Source organism: Hippocampus comes, unplaced genomic scaffold, assembly GCF_001891065.2.
Source record: "Hippocampus comes isolate QL1 unplaced genomic scaffold, H_comes_QL1_v1.1 scaffold81, whole genome shotgun sequence".
NCBI lineage: Eukaryota > Metazoa > Chordata > Actinopteri > Syngnathiformes > Syngnathidae > Hippocampus > Hippocampus comes.
Window position 1 is genome coordinate 755,350 of NW_017806179.1, and position 17,446 is coordinate 772,795.

Genomic DNA, 17,446 nt, shown 5'->3' on the forward strand with positions numbered 1-17,446 from the left:
GTGTTTTGATTGGACACAAGATGTAAACATTGTAGAGTGAAATGTGTTTATCCTTGTGTGCTACAGTTCACCTGTATTGAACTTGGAACTTGGAACCAGAGTCAGTCTCGCAAACCATTCGACTACCAATGACTCAAAGCATCAGTTGCCCATTTATACTATATTGGAGCATTTGATGTCACAGAGGCCTCAAAGTCCCGATGCAGTACTACCTTTTGTCCACGCGAGATCACTGTTGCACCGTTAAATTGCCGTTAAACTTGAACGTCTGCTCGCGGGTTAACGAGGGTGCACAATTTGACGCGATGCGCGATCGGCCTTTGTTGAGGTGTGCTGCTTGAGTGAAATTTCTTCATAGTGACGTCTATTTTTATCTATTCCGTTTTTTCTTTCAATGTAACGAACCGGATCCGTATCTATGTTGTCCATCAAGCGGCAGCCCCGTCCCATTACTGTTCCACTCTGTCGCTGGCATCCCAGGAAGCCTGTGGAGATATGGAGGGCGGCTCCTGCCGTCCTTCTGATAAGCTGCTAATCACATTCAGCACATTAATGAGGGCAGGACCGCACCGCGCGGGTCTCCGTCTCGGACCCACTTATCGATTCTCAGCGCCGGCCGAGGCTTTGGACCTGCACCGGTTCAGCGTGCAGGACGGCTCCAGGTTTTTATCTCTGCCGGGGGCTAAAAGAGGCCTTGACTGATACATAGGGGTGCTTAGAAAATAACTTTTAGATTGTAGACTATCAAATAAAATACTGGTGAATTGTACCCTTGCCCATCCTCTGTGTTGTTTCCATCCATTGATACGTTTATTTGCCGATTCGCAAATTCAAAGTGAGTTGGGTGTAACTGGCATGGCCGCCCGGCGTGTGGCCAAAGCAAGCTCGTGAATTATTGAGCAAGTCATCGGATGGCGCATGCGCGGCGCTGGTCGGCCTGCCGGCGGATGGAATTTCATGTCGCGCCAAATATTGTCGGTCCACAGAAAGCTGGAGAGGACATTTCAACGTCGGCCGTGATTAGATCTGGCTCGGTCCATTAGGCGACATCCTAGCTGGACTTGGACTTTAGCTGCCATCGATCTGCAATGCCACGTTTTACTTGGCGGCAGGTGGCGCTGCGGAAGAGTCCGGAAATGCTGCGTGTCGGAACCTTTTTGACCTGCAAGCAGGGAAAATGCTCGGGAAAGGCCTTTTGGCCTTCCGGTCAACACCACCACGTAAGCAGTCTTGGCACGGTTGTGCATTTCCGTTCGTTTTTTCTAGGGCAAACATGACCTCGGTGGTTGCTTGAAAACGGGCTCGGGGAACAAATTCAAATCGCAAGCTGAAGTTCCGATGGACTCGTTTGCAGTCCGGCAGGAAGGCAACGATCCATTCCGCTGCCATAGACATTCACACACGTGGACCCTCACCAAGTGGTGATGCCACAATCAGAAAACGATATCAGTGTTGGAGCGAGAGTTTGTGTGTGTGTATGTGTGTTTTCCGTTTTCGTGGTGCATGTGGTCAATTTTGAAAAAAGCCAACTAACAAACGGAGGCGCTGTTTTGTCATCGCCGCCATTTTGGTTCTTTCTTTGCGTCAACATGACAAAGTCGCTAAACTCCAGCTGCGACGTTTCATTGTGGAGGTCTCCGTGTTGTCACGGTAACATACGTCCACCGAAAGCGGCAGCAAGAAAATGGCCGCCACCTTCCTCTCCCGTTTCCTATCAACAGCATCACTCTTCTTCCCCCACCCTCGCTGAGCCCCCCCCCGCATTGCGCCCCCCCCCCCATCCGCAATCCATCCACTTCCCCATTTTTCCTCCTGGCTTATCTTTCCATTTGATCTCGTCCACTCTCCGGCCTCCTCTTCGCCTGTCGCTCATCGCATGGCCAGCCGGGCGCCTCCGCCGCAGAGGGAGCCCTTGGAGCGATGGTGGGGAGGGGTCACCTATGGTACACACATGAGGATGACATTTAACAATTGTGGCTGTAATTTCAGGTCACTTTTGTGCAGTGCAAGTCCATAATACAAACATTCACAAATAATGCGAGCGATGACATCACCAAGAGACACCAAAAAGGTCTGAAATGTCGGACATGGCTACCTCACTAATGACATTCTGATTTGCGTGCGTGTGTGTGTGTAGGTGAGAGAAAGTGAGTCTGTTGTGTACACCATGGTGTGAGTGTCCCAAACAAAAACATGACATGATCCCTCTTGCCATTAGCATAGCGCTGTTCTTTGTGTCTGCGGCGTCGGTTAGCATCACGAAGACGTACGTCATGGGTCGCACTTACGTCAGCGCTCGTGTCCCAAACAAAAACATGATACGATCCCTCTTGCCATTAGCATAGCGCTGTTCTTTGCGTCTGAGGCGTCGCTTAGCATCAGAAAGACGTACGTCATGGGTCGCACTTACGTCAGCGCTACCCATGCCGGGTCGCAGCCAACGCCGGCTAATGGCGACACTGATGATGACGGACGCGGTTGCCGCGCTACCGCTGCTGGAAATGAGCACTCTGCCAGATAAAGGCCGCCGCTGCGGCTTATCAACGCTTCCTCTTCCTGGCCGAAGTGCGAGTTAGCTCAGAAGCTACAAAACATGAAAATGGTGTGAGCCAGCCGGGCGGATGGATTCCCAAGATTGCGTGATTGTTGTGTTGTGTGTGTGCATCTCTGCTTTGCATGTGTGTGCATTTACAAAGTAGGTTTGTGTGTGCCCGTGTGTATGGATTTGCAATAAAAATCCAAGGGAAGTGCCCCGAGGGGGGGGAGCGCGTTTGGGGTGTCTCGGACAGATAGATGGCGGTGGTGAGCGATGGTGACAAGCACGGACACTATCAGGCGCCGTTTCGTTGCCAAACTCCCTGGCACAAAAGTGGCTTGCACGCACACAAACAGCACCAAATCTAATACTTGAGCATTAGGATGGGAGTGTGTGTGTGTGTGGGCTGTGTCCATGCTCATCCACAGCAATGAGTGAAATTGGGATGAGTGTCGTGTGTGCTTGAAAGGAAGTGGAAAGGGGGGCAAGGGGGGGAGGGTGGTATCTCCATCATCTCCATCATCGTCATCGTCATCTTCATCACGGCCTGCCTTAAGTGGAATAACGTGCACCTTCTGTCTAATTTGGACATTATTCAAGGCTGTCACGCCGCAATTATTTAGTGCTTATCTCTGGCGCGCACAAGATGGTGCGTTTGTCACGCCGCCACGCGCGCGCAAGCACACACACACACACACACACACACACACACACACTTTTATAAATTCCATTGATGAGTGCGCGTGATAGGACCCCGCTTCGGCCCCCCCCCCCCCCCCCCCCCCCCGTCCCTTCATTACAGCATTGATTACCTTGCTCGTCTTATCACACTGAGACACCGCACGCGGGCGCCGTATTGTTTGCCATGGGCCACGGAGATTGCATTGTTTGCACACGCACGCGCACACGGGACACACTCACTCAGTCATTCTCACACGCACTCTACTCGCACTCATTCATGTTTGACAGGCAAATGCGTTGTGCCCCCCCCCCCCGCCCCCAAATGTCCAGCCAACACCCAGCACTGACAGTTGCGCTGTTACAACTCTTTAAACAACGGCTATTTGAACACAAACGGGGGAACAACACAGGCAATATGACAATAGACATTGGCATATATTCTTTATCCTCCATCACGACAAATAATTTTTGGATCATGCTCTCTCACGTTCGGCTGAAATAATGTCTCATTATTTATAAATGATCATGATGATGACATATTTTGAAATTATAATTAGGCTGCAGTCACGTTCACTCACAAACTTCATCACTCACGGACTCGCACCCGCACCCGCCGACCCTCCCGCTCCTGGGAGGGCCTCGAAGGAGTTTGCAGAGCGCGATAAAACGAGGCGACGCGAGGTCGGGAAAAGGACGACTTTTGATGTCAGAAGTTTTGTTTTGTCTGAGCGGAACGCGAGACGCCAGAAGATGCCCCCACCCCGACGCCGCCACGCTCAGGTGGAAGCCTCGCCCAAACATGGACGTCAGCCGAGGGTCAACGCAGCGACTCGTTTGAACTCGCGGGAGGGAGACCCGCACACGGATGTCACTTTTCCCACACCTAACACACACACCCACACACACAACATCGGCGTAAGAATCCATCAAAAAGCAGGCCTTCAAAATAAAAGTGTGCCAGTTTGATGAGGTTGCCCAAACTTTCTTTGACTGTGTGGCGGCTTCTCGAGCAGATGCGCTCAAACAATGCAGTGCTTGTTTTTGAGGCTCGACTGCCGAAAGTATCGGCCATTTCTGTTGTCGTGTTTGTTTGATTTGGGAAAATTCTCAAGGCTAACGTTACTGACGATGCGACCATCGTTTTGTCCATCGGAAGGCTTGATGAATTCCCAAATTTGCCGATGAGACGAGACCGACGAAGAGAGTTGGAAAAAGGGAGACGAAAGGGACAGGAAGAAGTGTCGGGGGCGCCCGGCGAGCGATTGCACGGTGGGAGAAAAGCCCGTTTGGGAAGCGGCGCCGCGGCCGCAATCTCCCGAGTCCATTCCGTTCACCATCGCTTCTGGAAAAGTGGGACAAATCCCGCCCCCGCGGCTGGGGAACAAGCGTGTTGCGCTGGCATCGCCGCGCCCGAGTTCGCCTTCCATTGTCCGCCTGGGAATTGTTGTGCGCTTCCCACGCCGGCCAATCAGATGAGCCGCAGGACGCCGACACCGCGGGAACAACGAGAAGAATCCCACTCGTCGCTGCGTGATGTCCACCGTGAAGACTTTCAAGCGGAGCCAGACGGCGCCCACACTCGCTCGTCCTCACGTTATCCTCACGCGGCAATTAGGATGGGCCCGCATGCGGAGGCCATCTTGTCATTGTTGTCGCGCCCCCTCCTCCTCCTCCATATCATCTTCAGACTTACACTCAAACTTCACTCACTTTTCTTTCTCCGACACTCACATGTCGCGTCCGCCGAAGCGTAGTCCTCCTCCGTGCTCGGAATCCTCGGATATCTGAACACAAAGAGAGCAAACACACACGACGCTCTTGGGTATCTATTCTTTATCCTCAGGAAAGAACGGCAAACGCGACTGCGCCTTGTTGAGACGTGGCTCCACGTCCAGCGCGTGTCTGAATCCTTCGGTTTCCAGGTGGCCAAAGCGGGCACAGCAGAAGGATGGCCCCAAAGCGATACTTTGACATGAGACAGGGCGCAAACAACAGGTGAGGATACGGTGGGCCAAACTTCAGCAAATAGGAACATCTGCAGGTGGCAAATTGCGGAGAGTTGGCGCAACGCCGGACTCACTGCACATCCAAACAGCAGCAGCAAACGGCGCACTCACTATTGAGGGCGTCAGTGGATCGGGAGTGATTCCCAACATGGCCTCCTTCTTCATCTTCTTGACACTCGTTTCAATCGCTTTTGTTCCAAAGGTTCTCTATCTCTCTTCCACCACGCTCAGACGCCGTCCGAGCGACCGGTCCAAACGCGGCGTGGGACCGTGAAGCGCTCCCATAAATGGAGCGTGACCAGCGCCGTCTGAACGGACAAGATGGGACGCCGACTGTTCACGCCGCTACCCGCGGGCCCCTCGGCGGTATCGCGTCGGCCCCGCCCACGCTGCCCGGCCCCCCCCTCCGGCAGAACCGTTCCAGTGACACGCCCGGGATCGGATCCTGGACACGGACCGGTTATCTGCCGGGGGCCAGGGAGCCCGGACGAGCGTGGGACGCTGAGGCCGGCGAAGATCCATTGTCTGCCCGTCTTGCCGTCTCACTTCCCGTTAGCCAACATGGTGTCGTGTGGGCGGGCCGTCGCCGCGGGCTCCCGGCGTTTCGACGGTGATGACAATTCGCACGTGGGCCGCACATGGCGAGGACCACTGAGGAAGCGTGAGCACCGCTTTAAATCAGATTTGGGGCAGCACCACCGAGTGGTGAGACGCAGACAGAGCAGCAGAAACGGGGTTCTTTTCAATGAAAGACCGCCAAGAGTTGGTTCTGGAAGTCCTTGGGTCAATGTTAGATTTCCACGACTTGGTTTGGGGTAAACGTTGCACTTGAGTCAGTTCTGGAGCTCCTTGAGTAGGTTCTGGACTTCCGTGGATCAGTTTTGACATCCATGGATGCTTTTCCACTTTTACGGGACAGTTTTGGACTTCCGAGTGTGGGTTTTGAACTTGCATCAGTTGGTTTGGACTTCCACGGATCGGTTTCGGTTACTTCACCCCGGCTGAGATGCGGTGGTCTCATTATCCCCCGTTTGAAGCCCCGCCCCTCCTCCCCACCAACCCCCGTTCTTTGGCGCACCAAAAGCTGGCCGCCAGAGGAAGATAAGTGATTAGCATAAGAAACACTTGCTGTTGTCCCCGGGGGAGTGTCAGTCTAAGTGGGAGCGTATGTTGACATTTATAAGCATCTGTGGGTGGGGCCGGGGTGTGCGCGGGGAGACGCAGAAGCGGGCCTGTGGGAGTGGGGGGCAAAAGGAGGGTTATATTTGTCAGCTGTTTAACTTCAATTAGGGGAGAAGGCGGGCTCGGGGCGTTCCGGCCAACATTATCGATTGGCACCCGAAATTACGGGTTGGCACGTGAGAAGAGAAATGCAAACAACAAAACGAGAAGATAATATCACGGGAAGATATACCAAATATATTTTTGCGACATTTCCAAAACATTTTCAAAATCATGGGCGGCGCCAAAACTGGAGACAGTTTACTCACAAGCTTCCTGCCGTTCCGTAAAAAACAAACACCGCCCGTTGAATCAACAAAATAAGGAGGAGGGAAATAAAGTGAGCTGTCAATCACAGGCGGCGGCAGCTTCTTCTCGGCTCGAGGTAACACACAGACGCTTTTCTTCCCCCCACGTATTCGTCTTCTTCATGAAGGAACAAAGGAGAGTCGAATTAGAAAAAAAATATATAGCTGGCATCAGATAAGGAGAAAGGGAAGGGGTGGGGCTGTTGCTGGGAGCATGGGGGGGTGATGATGTGGTGTGTGTGTGTGCGTGTGTAGGGGGTGATGTGTGTATTCAACTCCGGGCTGACTCCTCTTATGCTAATACAGCCAATTTCCTCTTTTATTTCATTTCTGGAGCCCCAAATCTGCGATCTGCGATAAGGTTGCCGTGGCGACCGCCTGCTCCCCGGGCGGATGCGGGCAGCCGTGTGATGGAGATGTGGAAGGCGGCAAAGGCGAAGGAGGAGGAGGAGGAGGAGGAGGAGGATGAATAATTTAAAACTCCAGCAAGCTGCACAGATAAGACACACACACACACACACACACACACACACACACACATATATGCACACACGCACATGCACACACGCATGCACACGCTCGCAGTGAAACGCACACACATCCATCTTCCTCTCTGTGGTCTTGTGAGGCTTTTTCCTCCAAAGCCAGCTGACCTTCATGGTCAAGGTCGCGATGGCTAATTGAACCGGCGGTTCGAGGGTGGCTGGGATGATACGGCGCAAGCAAAACCTGCGGTGCGGCGTCAAAGGCTGAAGTGACACTTTTTTTTTTTTTTTTTTTCCCAGCCCCAAATCCATTTGGAACTCTGCTAGCGCAATGCTAATTTTGCTAACATGAAGATAAAGCAATTTACAGTCAAGTAAATTTCTGGAACACTATTTTATTTTATTTTTTAACTCCAAATCAAACACACGAGTAGCCTAATGGTAAACACCCCACCATCCATGCTATTTAACTCGACCCTACTGCTAATGCAAAGCTAAAAGCTAATATTTGATCAAATGAAAGACACTCCCAAAGAATCAAGTCGGATCAATTGAGGCTAAGCGTAGTCGGTTTAACTCCCAATTCTACACGCTCCAGCTAATGTTGAATGCTCAACTAAAAGCTAACATGAGCATTTCCACAGGCAGGATTTGGCCAATTTCAGAGTAAGAGCACTCAAGAGTCCAGCGATATGCTGAACGATTCAAAGACAAGACGAAACCTGACAGCTTGTGCAAAATGCTCAGCTGAAACACAACATTAGACGTCCATTTTTTGATACTTAGAAGCTACGCTCACACGGCTGAAACATCAATGGACCGGCTTCAATGCTACAGAAGCATATTATAAAGCTAATGCAAAAGGCTAACTGAAAGCTAACATTGGCATTGTGGAATTTTCCCACATCAAATCGTGAGAGGGTCACGCCATCGGCGCTTCCTTGTTGCAGGTGACGATTGCAACCTGTCAGTTGTGGGGATTCACCTGCTCGAGCATTGTTGTTTGTCATCGAGTGGAAAACTATTCGAACCGTCCTGGCGTTGCGCTGTGTTTGTTTTACCTCCGCCAGGGTCAAGTCCGGGTGAGGCCTCGAACCGCATTCCCCAACAAGACGCGCAGGTCGCACGCACGCGTCACCGCTCGCAAACCGAGCGTGACGCCGCCGACACGTACGGGCGGCCGCCATACGAAAAGACCCACCCGCCTACTCGCACCAACACACGAACGCACACTTACACAAACAAAAATTCAGCCACTTAGATCTGCTACCTGTCCTCATATGCGAACACGTTTGACCCGCCGGGTCTGTTGGTTGCTGCTGCAGCTCCTCGCCCGGCCACACGGTGTCACTGCAGCCCCTGAAGAGATAGAGAGAGAAAGAGTAGAGGGGGATGGGGGGGGGGGCACTGCCTGGGCGACCCAACAGGAGTCAACAGCCGCACATGAGCAGATAGCAGCAAGAGATAATCGCCAAATAGTGGCCTGAAGAAATAATACAACACACTGATAACACCACACTATCGCCTTTTCATCCTCACCAACACGACGAGGAGGAGGAGGAGGAGAAGAAGAAGGAGGAGAAGGAACATGACAAGAACAAGAAGGAAAAGCAGGAGAAGGAGAAGCGGCTGAGCCCCGACAAGATGTAGAAGGTTCTCCCGGGAACAAAACGAGCGGCGAACACGCTTGGAGGAATCGCTCCTCCAAAAGCAGCGATGACAAAAAACGATGCATCGCTCCTGGCACATCAGAAGACGAGTCATCCTAAATGGAATAGGTTGGCGGGATGTCTCACGCTCTCACACGCACACTCACTCACTCATTCACTCACTCAGGGGCCCCAAAGAAAAATGCGCGGCAGCACCAGCCAGCCAAAAGCAGATGATCTCTTTAATTCAATTAATGATCCCGCTCCATAAAGGAATAGCACGACTACTAATAAGAATCCTAATAATAATCATCATAATAAACGGAATATGTTTGTGGCCTCAATCGCGATGCCGTTCAATTACTGAGGAGCGGAAGAAAAAAAAAAGCCCGTCTTGAATCGCGGGAGCCTCAATTAAATCTGATGTTAATTAAATCGGATCTTGTTTTGTGCCTTAATCGAGCAGCAATTTGAATTTAGTCAACATGACTTTTTATTTTCATTTGAATCTCGTCGCCGTGCACGACTTTAATTTCATGCTTGTGATGAAGCTTTCGCCTTTTATTTAGCTGACTTGCATTACTTCCTAATCTGACGCGCACCCCAACCCCCCCCCCCCCAAACCCCCCCCAAACCCCCCCCCCCACCCCCCCGAAAGCTCCCCGAAAGCCCCGCCCTCTCTCTTTTTTTTTTCTCTTTCTTCTGCAATCTGAGCATCAAGCGGCTGTGAAGCGGCCACTGCTGCGCACTTCTTTTTATTTTCTTCTCATATCAGCAAGTCAGCGCTTTCAAAGGCAGATATGACACCGGCAGATTAGACTTCTCCGATTCGAAACGAGCACAAACCAAAAAGAAGAGAAAAAAAAACCCAACAGAAAAATAGGACCGCATTCCCATGATATTAAGAGTCCCTTTCTTGTTAAGTTTCAATTTCACAAGATTTTCTATTGACAATAATGACGGCAATGTTGATTTGGGGTCTTTTGATCGACTCGCATTTTTTCCCCGTTCAACTTTTTTTCACGTGACTCGCCGTCAGTGCGCTCGGAGCCGCCTGGAGATCAACGATGCGCGTGAGCAAATTCACGTCAGTCATTATTGGAAGCAAAAACAGATTTAGATCCCCCCCACGCCCCTAAAAAAAATTTAAAAAATTACGATTTGTTGTCATTTTTTGGACTCGGATTTTTTTTTTTTTTTTGCCCGCGGTAAATTCGAAGTTTTGAGGACGTCACATTGCGACTTGTCCCCCGTGAAATTTTCCCGCGACGTGCGGTCAGCAGCTTTTGCTCGTTGGCGCTAATTTAACGATGCTAATGAAGCAATTGCTTTCAAAGGGGCTGCTCGCCACCCGCCAGGCCGATAAAGGAAAAGCGCTTCCACAAGAAGAAGCGGAGGAGTGCGGCAGGTGGATGCAAATTATTTGTTTTGCAGTGGAGGAATTTAAATTACAGTTCAATCACATAGTCGGTAGTGGGGCGTGTGTGTGTGTGTGTGTGGGGGGGGGGGGGGCGGGGGACCCCGCGATTTGGCGGCGCGGTTGATGTTTGGCTGCGTGCGGATTGAGCGCCACGGGTGCATTTCACAGCCGTGAATGAGGGCAGGCAATCTGGCTCAGCCGACTAGAACAATAATTAGAATGGAGATTAAATAAAAATAATTAGAAAAAGTTCATCTAGTTTTGATGTATTAATTATTCCGCCCCTGCTTTATTCCGACTCTAATTATCTGCTTCAGTGGAAATGCTGCCGCCCCCCCCCCCGCCATCGCCGCCCTCCGCCTCCTTCTACTGCGAGTCATAAAAAATGACATTCGTGTAATTATGTCAGCAATTTGGGAGGAAGTCAGCAAAGCACGGCACACCAGTACACTTTCAAGTAACTTCCAACTACTTGGAAGTTTGCTTTCAAGGCAGTCGACCAAAGGATAGAATGGAGCGACAAAGATGATTGATTGATTGATTGATTGACTCACTGCATGGCGCACGCCAGCCACGGCATAAATGCAACAACTTTTCACCGACAAACACTTTCATACAAAAGAAATGCATCTTTCCTCTCCTGCGACGATACAATTCTTAGGAGAAAATTGGACTGTTTGGTTAAAATAAAAAATAGAAATATAGATAAATATTTTTTTTTTCTTCCCGGAATATTCGAACTTTTCCTTGAAAATATACAACTTTACTCTCAGAATTTTGTTTTGAGAAAATTATCCAAAAGAAAGTGTCAATAATTTAGACATTTAATCTTGTAATATTGTGACTATTAAAATAGAATTCTCGTGGGGTAGAAATGCCGTTCCTTTCCTACGATGACGACTTTTTTTTCTTGAAAAGAAACATTTTTTTCCATTGTTAAATTTCAAACTTTTTGATGGAGAAAAAAAAACCCAATTCAGATTTTTTTTAAAATAAAATATTTCTTCTCCCAAAATAAATATGACTTCTTCTTGTTCAATTGCAGATTTTTTTCTTTTTTTTTTTTTAAATCCAGAAAGCCAGAAATGGGTGTCAATTCTGATTGGCATTTTAAAAGAAAATAATCAATTGATCTGGAAATAAACAGGACTCCTTGATTCAACTTTAGTTCTGGTTACCTTGCAGGGTTTTCTCTCGGGGGGAAAAGCGAGTCCTTGGAAAGGACCTGATTGGACTCATCCACTTTTTTTTCCTTTTTTTACGATTGCAACTTTTGGATTTTGTTGGCCGCACAAACGTGGCGGCATTCGGCGCGGCGCGCTGGCGCAGATTCGGAAACGAGTCGCTCGCAACCACTTCAAAGTCTGACGCTGACCTTCGAAATAAGAGAAGGCGCGAGATCATTGACGGCCTCGCTCGCCTTCTTTCTGTCGCACGGCGGCCACGCGACGCAAAACAAAACCTGCAGCCCCCCCCCCACCCGCTTTTTTCCATTTTTGCTTTATCCACTTCTTCTTGGTCACTAGATCATCATTTGCATATAAATGGAAATATTTATTGTAACACGTGAGGGAAGTAATGTGCTCGTTTCTCACTTTCTCTCTCTCTCTCTCACACGAGCACACAGACACACATACACACACACTCACACACACCTCAGTGTGTTGTGTGTATTTTCGGAGTGGCGCAGTTTAGGGCAGAAGAAAGAAAGCAAAACCTTCTAAGATGTTGAGCAGGCAAACGGGAAATGCGAGAATGCGGCGCGCTTTCGAGAAAGCGGGACCGGCCGGCTAAGCCGTAATGACTCGCCCGCCTGGAAAAGTTGCAGAAAGAAACTTGCTGTCACAGATTGGGCGCACGACGCTTTTTCCTTTTTTGTTTCGGTGTCGTGTAAAAGTCAAAACAAAAATGGAATCGAGATCGCCGCCGCCGCTTTCGTCGCATCCCGGATGGAGGACTGCGACGCGCTCGACTTTGGAGTCAGCCAATCCTCCACCGAGCGTCTCCAGTTGGTCCAGAATGCCGCCGCTCGCCTCGTGACCGCGACTCGAATCAAGAGGGAGCAGAGAACTCCCGCTCTGGCATCCCTCGGCCTTGCTTTTTATCGTTGGGCTTTTGAGGCTCCATTTGGAGCTGCACGGTTGCCGCGCTTTCTCCCGTTTGCGTTATCCATGTATCGTTGTGTTGGTTTTTTGCCGCACGTACGGCGCTCGGTAGACAGGGCCGGTTGTTTGAAAGCGCTGGAGAAATCCACTTGAGCGGAGGCCGGCGGAGCCGAACGGAAAAGAGCGGCGTGTCTTGAAAAGGAACCGCGCTTGATTTTCTTTCTATTGTTTGCCAAACAATTTGATCTTTGAAGAGCTTGTGTGAGCCGTTTATTTGGCGAGCTCGAGCCTGCCTGTTGTGTGTTGGCCTCCCCCTCCATTACTGCATTAGAGGGGTCAAAGTTTATGTAAGCAACATTGGGAATGTTCATCAACAGCCTGCAGGAAAAAATGACGCTTATTTTCTTTTCTCTCTCTCTCTCTCGCTCTCTCTCATTTTTTTTTTTTTAAATCATCCATCCACCGTGTCCACGATGTTCTTAACTTTTTTCTGACAGTGGGGGGAAGGGCGGGAGGGGTGGGGGGGTCGTTGAGACTTGATGCGCAATCTTCTTCTTCTTGGTCTCGGTGACAAATCCTCCAAATTGCTCGCCAAGTGTTTTGCGGGAGCCGTAATCCCGACGTTTTAACACGTAAACTTTTGATTGGACGGAGGCGGCGGCGGGGGGGGTTGGCTGCAACACGTTTCTCTTTTTTCGCTTTCTGTTGGCTCGGGTGTCCGTCACCCTGCTGCTAATCAGCACGTCGGGGTGGTTGTTGGTCGACATTTTTCCAACTTTTGGACTTGGAGGCGAGTCGAGGGTGCCATGCGTTTGCCGCCTACAAATACCGTTCTTATTGTCATTTTTTTTATTAGCAGTCAAAATGCAAAACCTGCAATTAGCTCCGTGTTTTCCAAATAGATGAAGTGGGATGTCCCATTTCACACTTGCATTCCTCTCTGTTCAATGAATTTAAAAATAATGTATTTTACTGTGAAGTCAGCTGACCTCCTCACTTCCAAATTCTTTTTCAAATGCCTGACATTAAAAGCAACAACCACAAAAATGGAGGTTGAGCTGTAGCGCAGCGTCAACTACTGCCGAGGAGGACCGAACGTTGGAATTTTTTGCCCGGAGTATCGGCGGCTGGTATCGTCAACCACCGCGAGTACCCGATACCTGAAATGAAGGTCATATCGGGCCGACACCCACGCCATTCAAGTGCCCACGTACTTCACGTTCTGCCAACGCCGCATTTGCGCCGGCGTGAAAGCGAGGAAAGCGGACGAGGGATGACGGCGGCTGGCGACTTTGGCGGGGCTCAGACAGTCGAGTCATATTTCAGGCTTGATTGAAAGCGACGGGGCCGCTACCGAGCGGCTCGCTCCCACAGCGTTGTTTCCTTTGCACGGTCAGCGAAAGCCGCTTTTCTTATGGCTCAACAAGCACGCCCGCTTCGGAAGTCTCTCCGTCCGTCCGTGCGTCACTCTCACGCTGACGAGCGGCTCTCGTTTGAGCCGCATCGTGTCGACCAAAGTCGTAATTTGGTGGCCACGACGTTGAAGGAAGTTGAAGAGTTTTATCGTGTTGTGGACATTTTTTTGGGGCGTGGGGGGGGGCTCTTTTCGTCTACGGCGGACTCTTGACACCTAACACGCTAACATTCAACCTACGAGCACGCAAAACGTAGCTTCCAATGTCAATTCAACGGCAACTTTGCGTCTTTTCCACCCCGACGCCACCCTCGCTCCGCAATCGGTCCTCTTCAAAAATATTCTCCAAAAGACGAAAAATATCGGGGGATGTTTGCTTTGAGAGTAATTTCGCAGGGCTTGTGTGTATTTTGGTGTTGAGGTTAGCCTGTGAATGAAAACAATGGGCACACATGTTTTCCCAGTTAATGGACAGTGTGCACAGGCTGAGCTCGCTCTATTTGACTAACCTCGCACTGAACCCCCCTCTGTGGTTGAAGGGGGGCGGGGGCGGGGGTCCGAAATGAATGAAGCCTCTGGCCTCCGCCGTGTTTGCCTTGGCGCGCCGGGAGCAGCGCAAATCAGCTGAGCGCTGCACTAAAGCGCACCTTTTGATGTCGCCGTGTTTGTTAGCTCGGGCGTCCAATCGGAGGCGTAATTAAAGACAACATTCGCGGTCACACGACCGCTCCGTTGACGTGATGTCCCGGGATGTCGAAAAGTCCAGTTGCTGCGGCATCCTTCTGGAGATTGGGGGCGATTGATTTGCGAGTACAGTTGATTTTTCTACTTTTTAAAAAGACACCGCAAATGACAATGCCATGCTTGAAATGGACTTTTTGCTTTTTTATTGGTGTTGCCTTGAGATTCAAATTGAATTTGTTCCCTGATCACACTTGTAACACAAATCGGTCGGATTTCAAATCATCTTTTGCCTTCCGTCCAGCCCAAAATTAGCTTTTTTTTTTTTTGTAAACAAGGAAAACGTCACTTTACAATCTTGTACTCTTGAAACCACAGAGCGTTGACAGTTCAATATGTCGAGTGGAAAGACATGAAGCAGTTTTGCCAGATGTTTTGGTTTCAACCCAGTCGACATTGTGCTACTCTTCGTGGTGTGCGCGCTTCGGCCACCTGAGGGCAGTGTTGTACACATAAAATGGCCAGACCACACATTGAACACGCCAGTGTGTGTATTTCCATCGTCCGGCTGGAAAAAAAGTCGTCTCACTCTTATAGCAATGCGCCGCCGCAGTACCATGCTAGCAAACGACGCGGGCCGCGTATCCAATGTCAACGTTGGACGCGCACATTTATTTGGGGAATGGAGGGCCGGCGGGCCCGGAAGAGCCGATGGGCCGAAGTGTCTCTCAGGCGACGACGGAAGAAAAAGTCTCTTGTATCTGTTACTCTCGCTTTGTGGCAAGCGAAATGCGAAGCACAAAACGCTGCGCTTGTGTTACCGGCGAGAGGCTGTGGGAATGACCCCGCCACTCGCGGGTTCTGTCACTGTCCTGACACTCGCATAAAGTGCATCAAGTTGATGAAATTCCCCGACCGGGGCCGAGTTCGGGCCCACTTTGTCTCCCGCGGTAAAATGGGAACACCTGTCCGCCCGAGCCGGACCTCCGGCAGGAACCGGAGGTCCGGGGGGTTGGAACCCGGGGCCGGATCGGGGACGCCTCCGCCTTTTGTCCCGGCCGCTCGGATCGCCGGCTCCGTAAGGGAATCCGCCAAGGACGCGGGGTCCCGCCCCGGCCCGTTTGTTGACAGGCGGGCGTTAATCAAGTTGAGGGCTGAATGGCGCACCTGCGGCATTGTGGCGCCGATCCCGTCGTGACCTCCAGAAACGCGACACCGTTTCCCCCCCCCCCCTAAAAAAAAATCCCAAATAAGCCGTTTAGATGACGACGGAGGCCCACGAGGAGAGCGACGGGTGAGGCAAAACCATATGGCGCCACCACTTGGCAACTGTGCACTTGGATTCTTTTGCGGCGCTTTTTTTTTTTCTGTTGACTTATTTTTGGACTTGCTTTTGACTGAAATAAACTGGAATCGACTTTGTTTGAAACAATTCTTCTTTTTTGGGATTCCAGGTGCGTCTCTTGCCTGGTTCTCGTCTTGCTTCTGACTCGTTTTTGACTCCTTCTTTGGATCTTGACTGTTTTTCCTTTTTTACTGGGTTCTCGACTTGGTTTTGACCGGTTCTTGATTCTCTATTTTTCGGACTGAGTTCCTCCTGGTAACTAGTTTTTGGATTGGCTATTTATTTGTTGATTGATCTTCATGATTGGTTCTTAACTACTTCCTCGATTTGTTATCTTGCATTGTTGAGCCTTTTGTTTTTTTTTGGGCCGCAATGACTTTGGCTCGCTTCTTCGCATTGTGCGTGCGGGTCACGCGAGGGTCGCGGGGGGCCACGGAGGCGGCCGCCGCCGCCCGACGGAAAAGCCCAAACTTCCTACGGCGATGAACAATGGCGGCGGGGGAGGCCCGGGAAGCGTCCGACGGGCCGTTTGGCAGCCGGTTACACGCGAGGCCAGCTGCGAAGGACATCAGCGGCGCGTCGCCGCCTCCTTGTTGCTGGCGTGACTGTCGCGGGCGGGCCTTATTGTTACGGCCGCCTGCTTGCTAAAGCGACGAGGCGAGCCTAATCCGGCGCTCACGCTAACGAGCTAATTGCTCTCGCCGTCAAAACGGAGACGGAGGCCCTGACGCTAAGCCCCTCGGAGCCCCCGTCGCCGCAAAGTGCTCGGGCGGCATCGCGCCGGCGTTCACGTCAACTCCAAAAAAGGGCGACAATGGCAAAGTCATCACAACTTCTCCAAGAAGCCGTCCGGTCGGCTTCCGTTGGGATTTACTCAGCCAGCAAATGACAGAATTGCATCCAAAAAAAAAGAAAATAATGAAATCAAGTTGAACTATTGCATATTCGGCTCATTCGGAAGACATTTCGTTTCACGTTGCCAGCAAATTTCCGCTCCCCTCCCCAGTTGAATCGCCGCAACGCAGGCGGCTCCACTTCTCCCGTCATTTCCGGTCGCGTCTCCTCACCTGGTCGGTCGCCTCATCCAGCTGGGCGCGCGACACCCACACCGGCGCGGGTCGGGAGGTCGGAGGTGACGGGGTCGTCGGGGCCGGCCGCTCGGGGCTTTCGGGGCCGGGGCGCCGTTCGTGCGTTGGCGTAACTCAAGCTGTCAGGCGGGGCAGAGGTGGCCTCCCCAAAGCACGCCGCCTGTCTCCTTCGATACAACGTCATGACCTAGAGAGGGAAAGAGAGCCGGAGGAACGCACGCGTGAACGGAGACAAAGAAGGAGCAACGCGCTGGAGCGGGCGGTCGGAGGGATCGCTCGCTAGGTCATGCTGGGAAAGAAATCACTCATACCCGAAACAAACTTGGGTGAGACCGACGGTGGCCATGATGGAACTCAAGGGTGGGGGTCTCCAGCGGGAAACGCAAACACGTCCACCTTTCTTTTCTTCACGCTTGAGAAATAAGAAATGGCCAGCATCGAGCGCAGATGGCTCCTGGGAAAAAAAAAAAAAAAAGTTAAATAGGTTGCCGGTGTGAGTGGGGGGGG

General features: G+C 51.1%; 1 protein-coding gene and 1 long non-coding RNA gene across 3 annotated transcripts in view; one reads left to right on the forward strand and one right to left on the reverse strand.

Moving 5' to 3' along the window:
- The first annotated feature begins 3,144 nt into the window (after nt 1-3,144).
- LOC109532584 (uncharacterized) lies at nt 3,145-4,971 on the forward strand. The gene is made up of 2 exons (XM_019897466.1): nt 3,145-4,113; nt 4,311-4,971. Exons 1-2 carry the CDS (start codon nt 3,737-3,739, stop codon nt 4,969-4,971), a joined length of 1,038 nt encoding a protein of 345 aa, XP_019753025.1. The 5' UTR covers nt 3,145-3,736.
- A 29-nt stretch (nt 4,972-5,000) lies between these two features.
- Nucleotides 5,001-17,446, reverse strand: part of LOC109532697 (uncharacterized) — a 17,643-nt gene continuing 5,197 nt past the window's right edge. Inside the window, exons 2-7 of one of the 2 annotated variants that reach the window (XR_002171429.1) lie at nt 17,251-17,393; nt 16,919-17,126; nt 8,508-8,596; nt 6,714-6,870; nt 5,335-6,455; nt 5,001-5,252 (exon numbers count right to left, since the gene is read on the reverse strand). This is a non-coding gene — a long non-coding RNA (uncharacterized LOC109532697). Of the gene's footprint in view, nt 5,253-5,334; nt 6,456-6,713; nt 6,871-8,298; nt 8,597-16,918; nt 17,127-17,250; nt 17,394-17,446 lie in introns of both variants that reach the window. The other variant, XR_002171428.1, reaches the window with a different exon arrangement.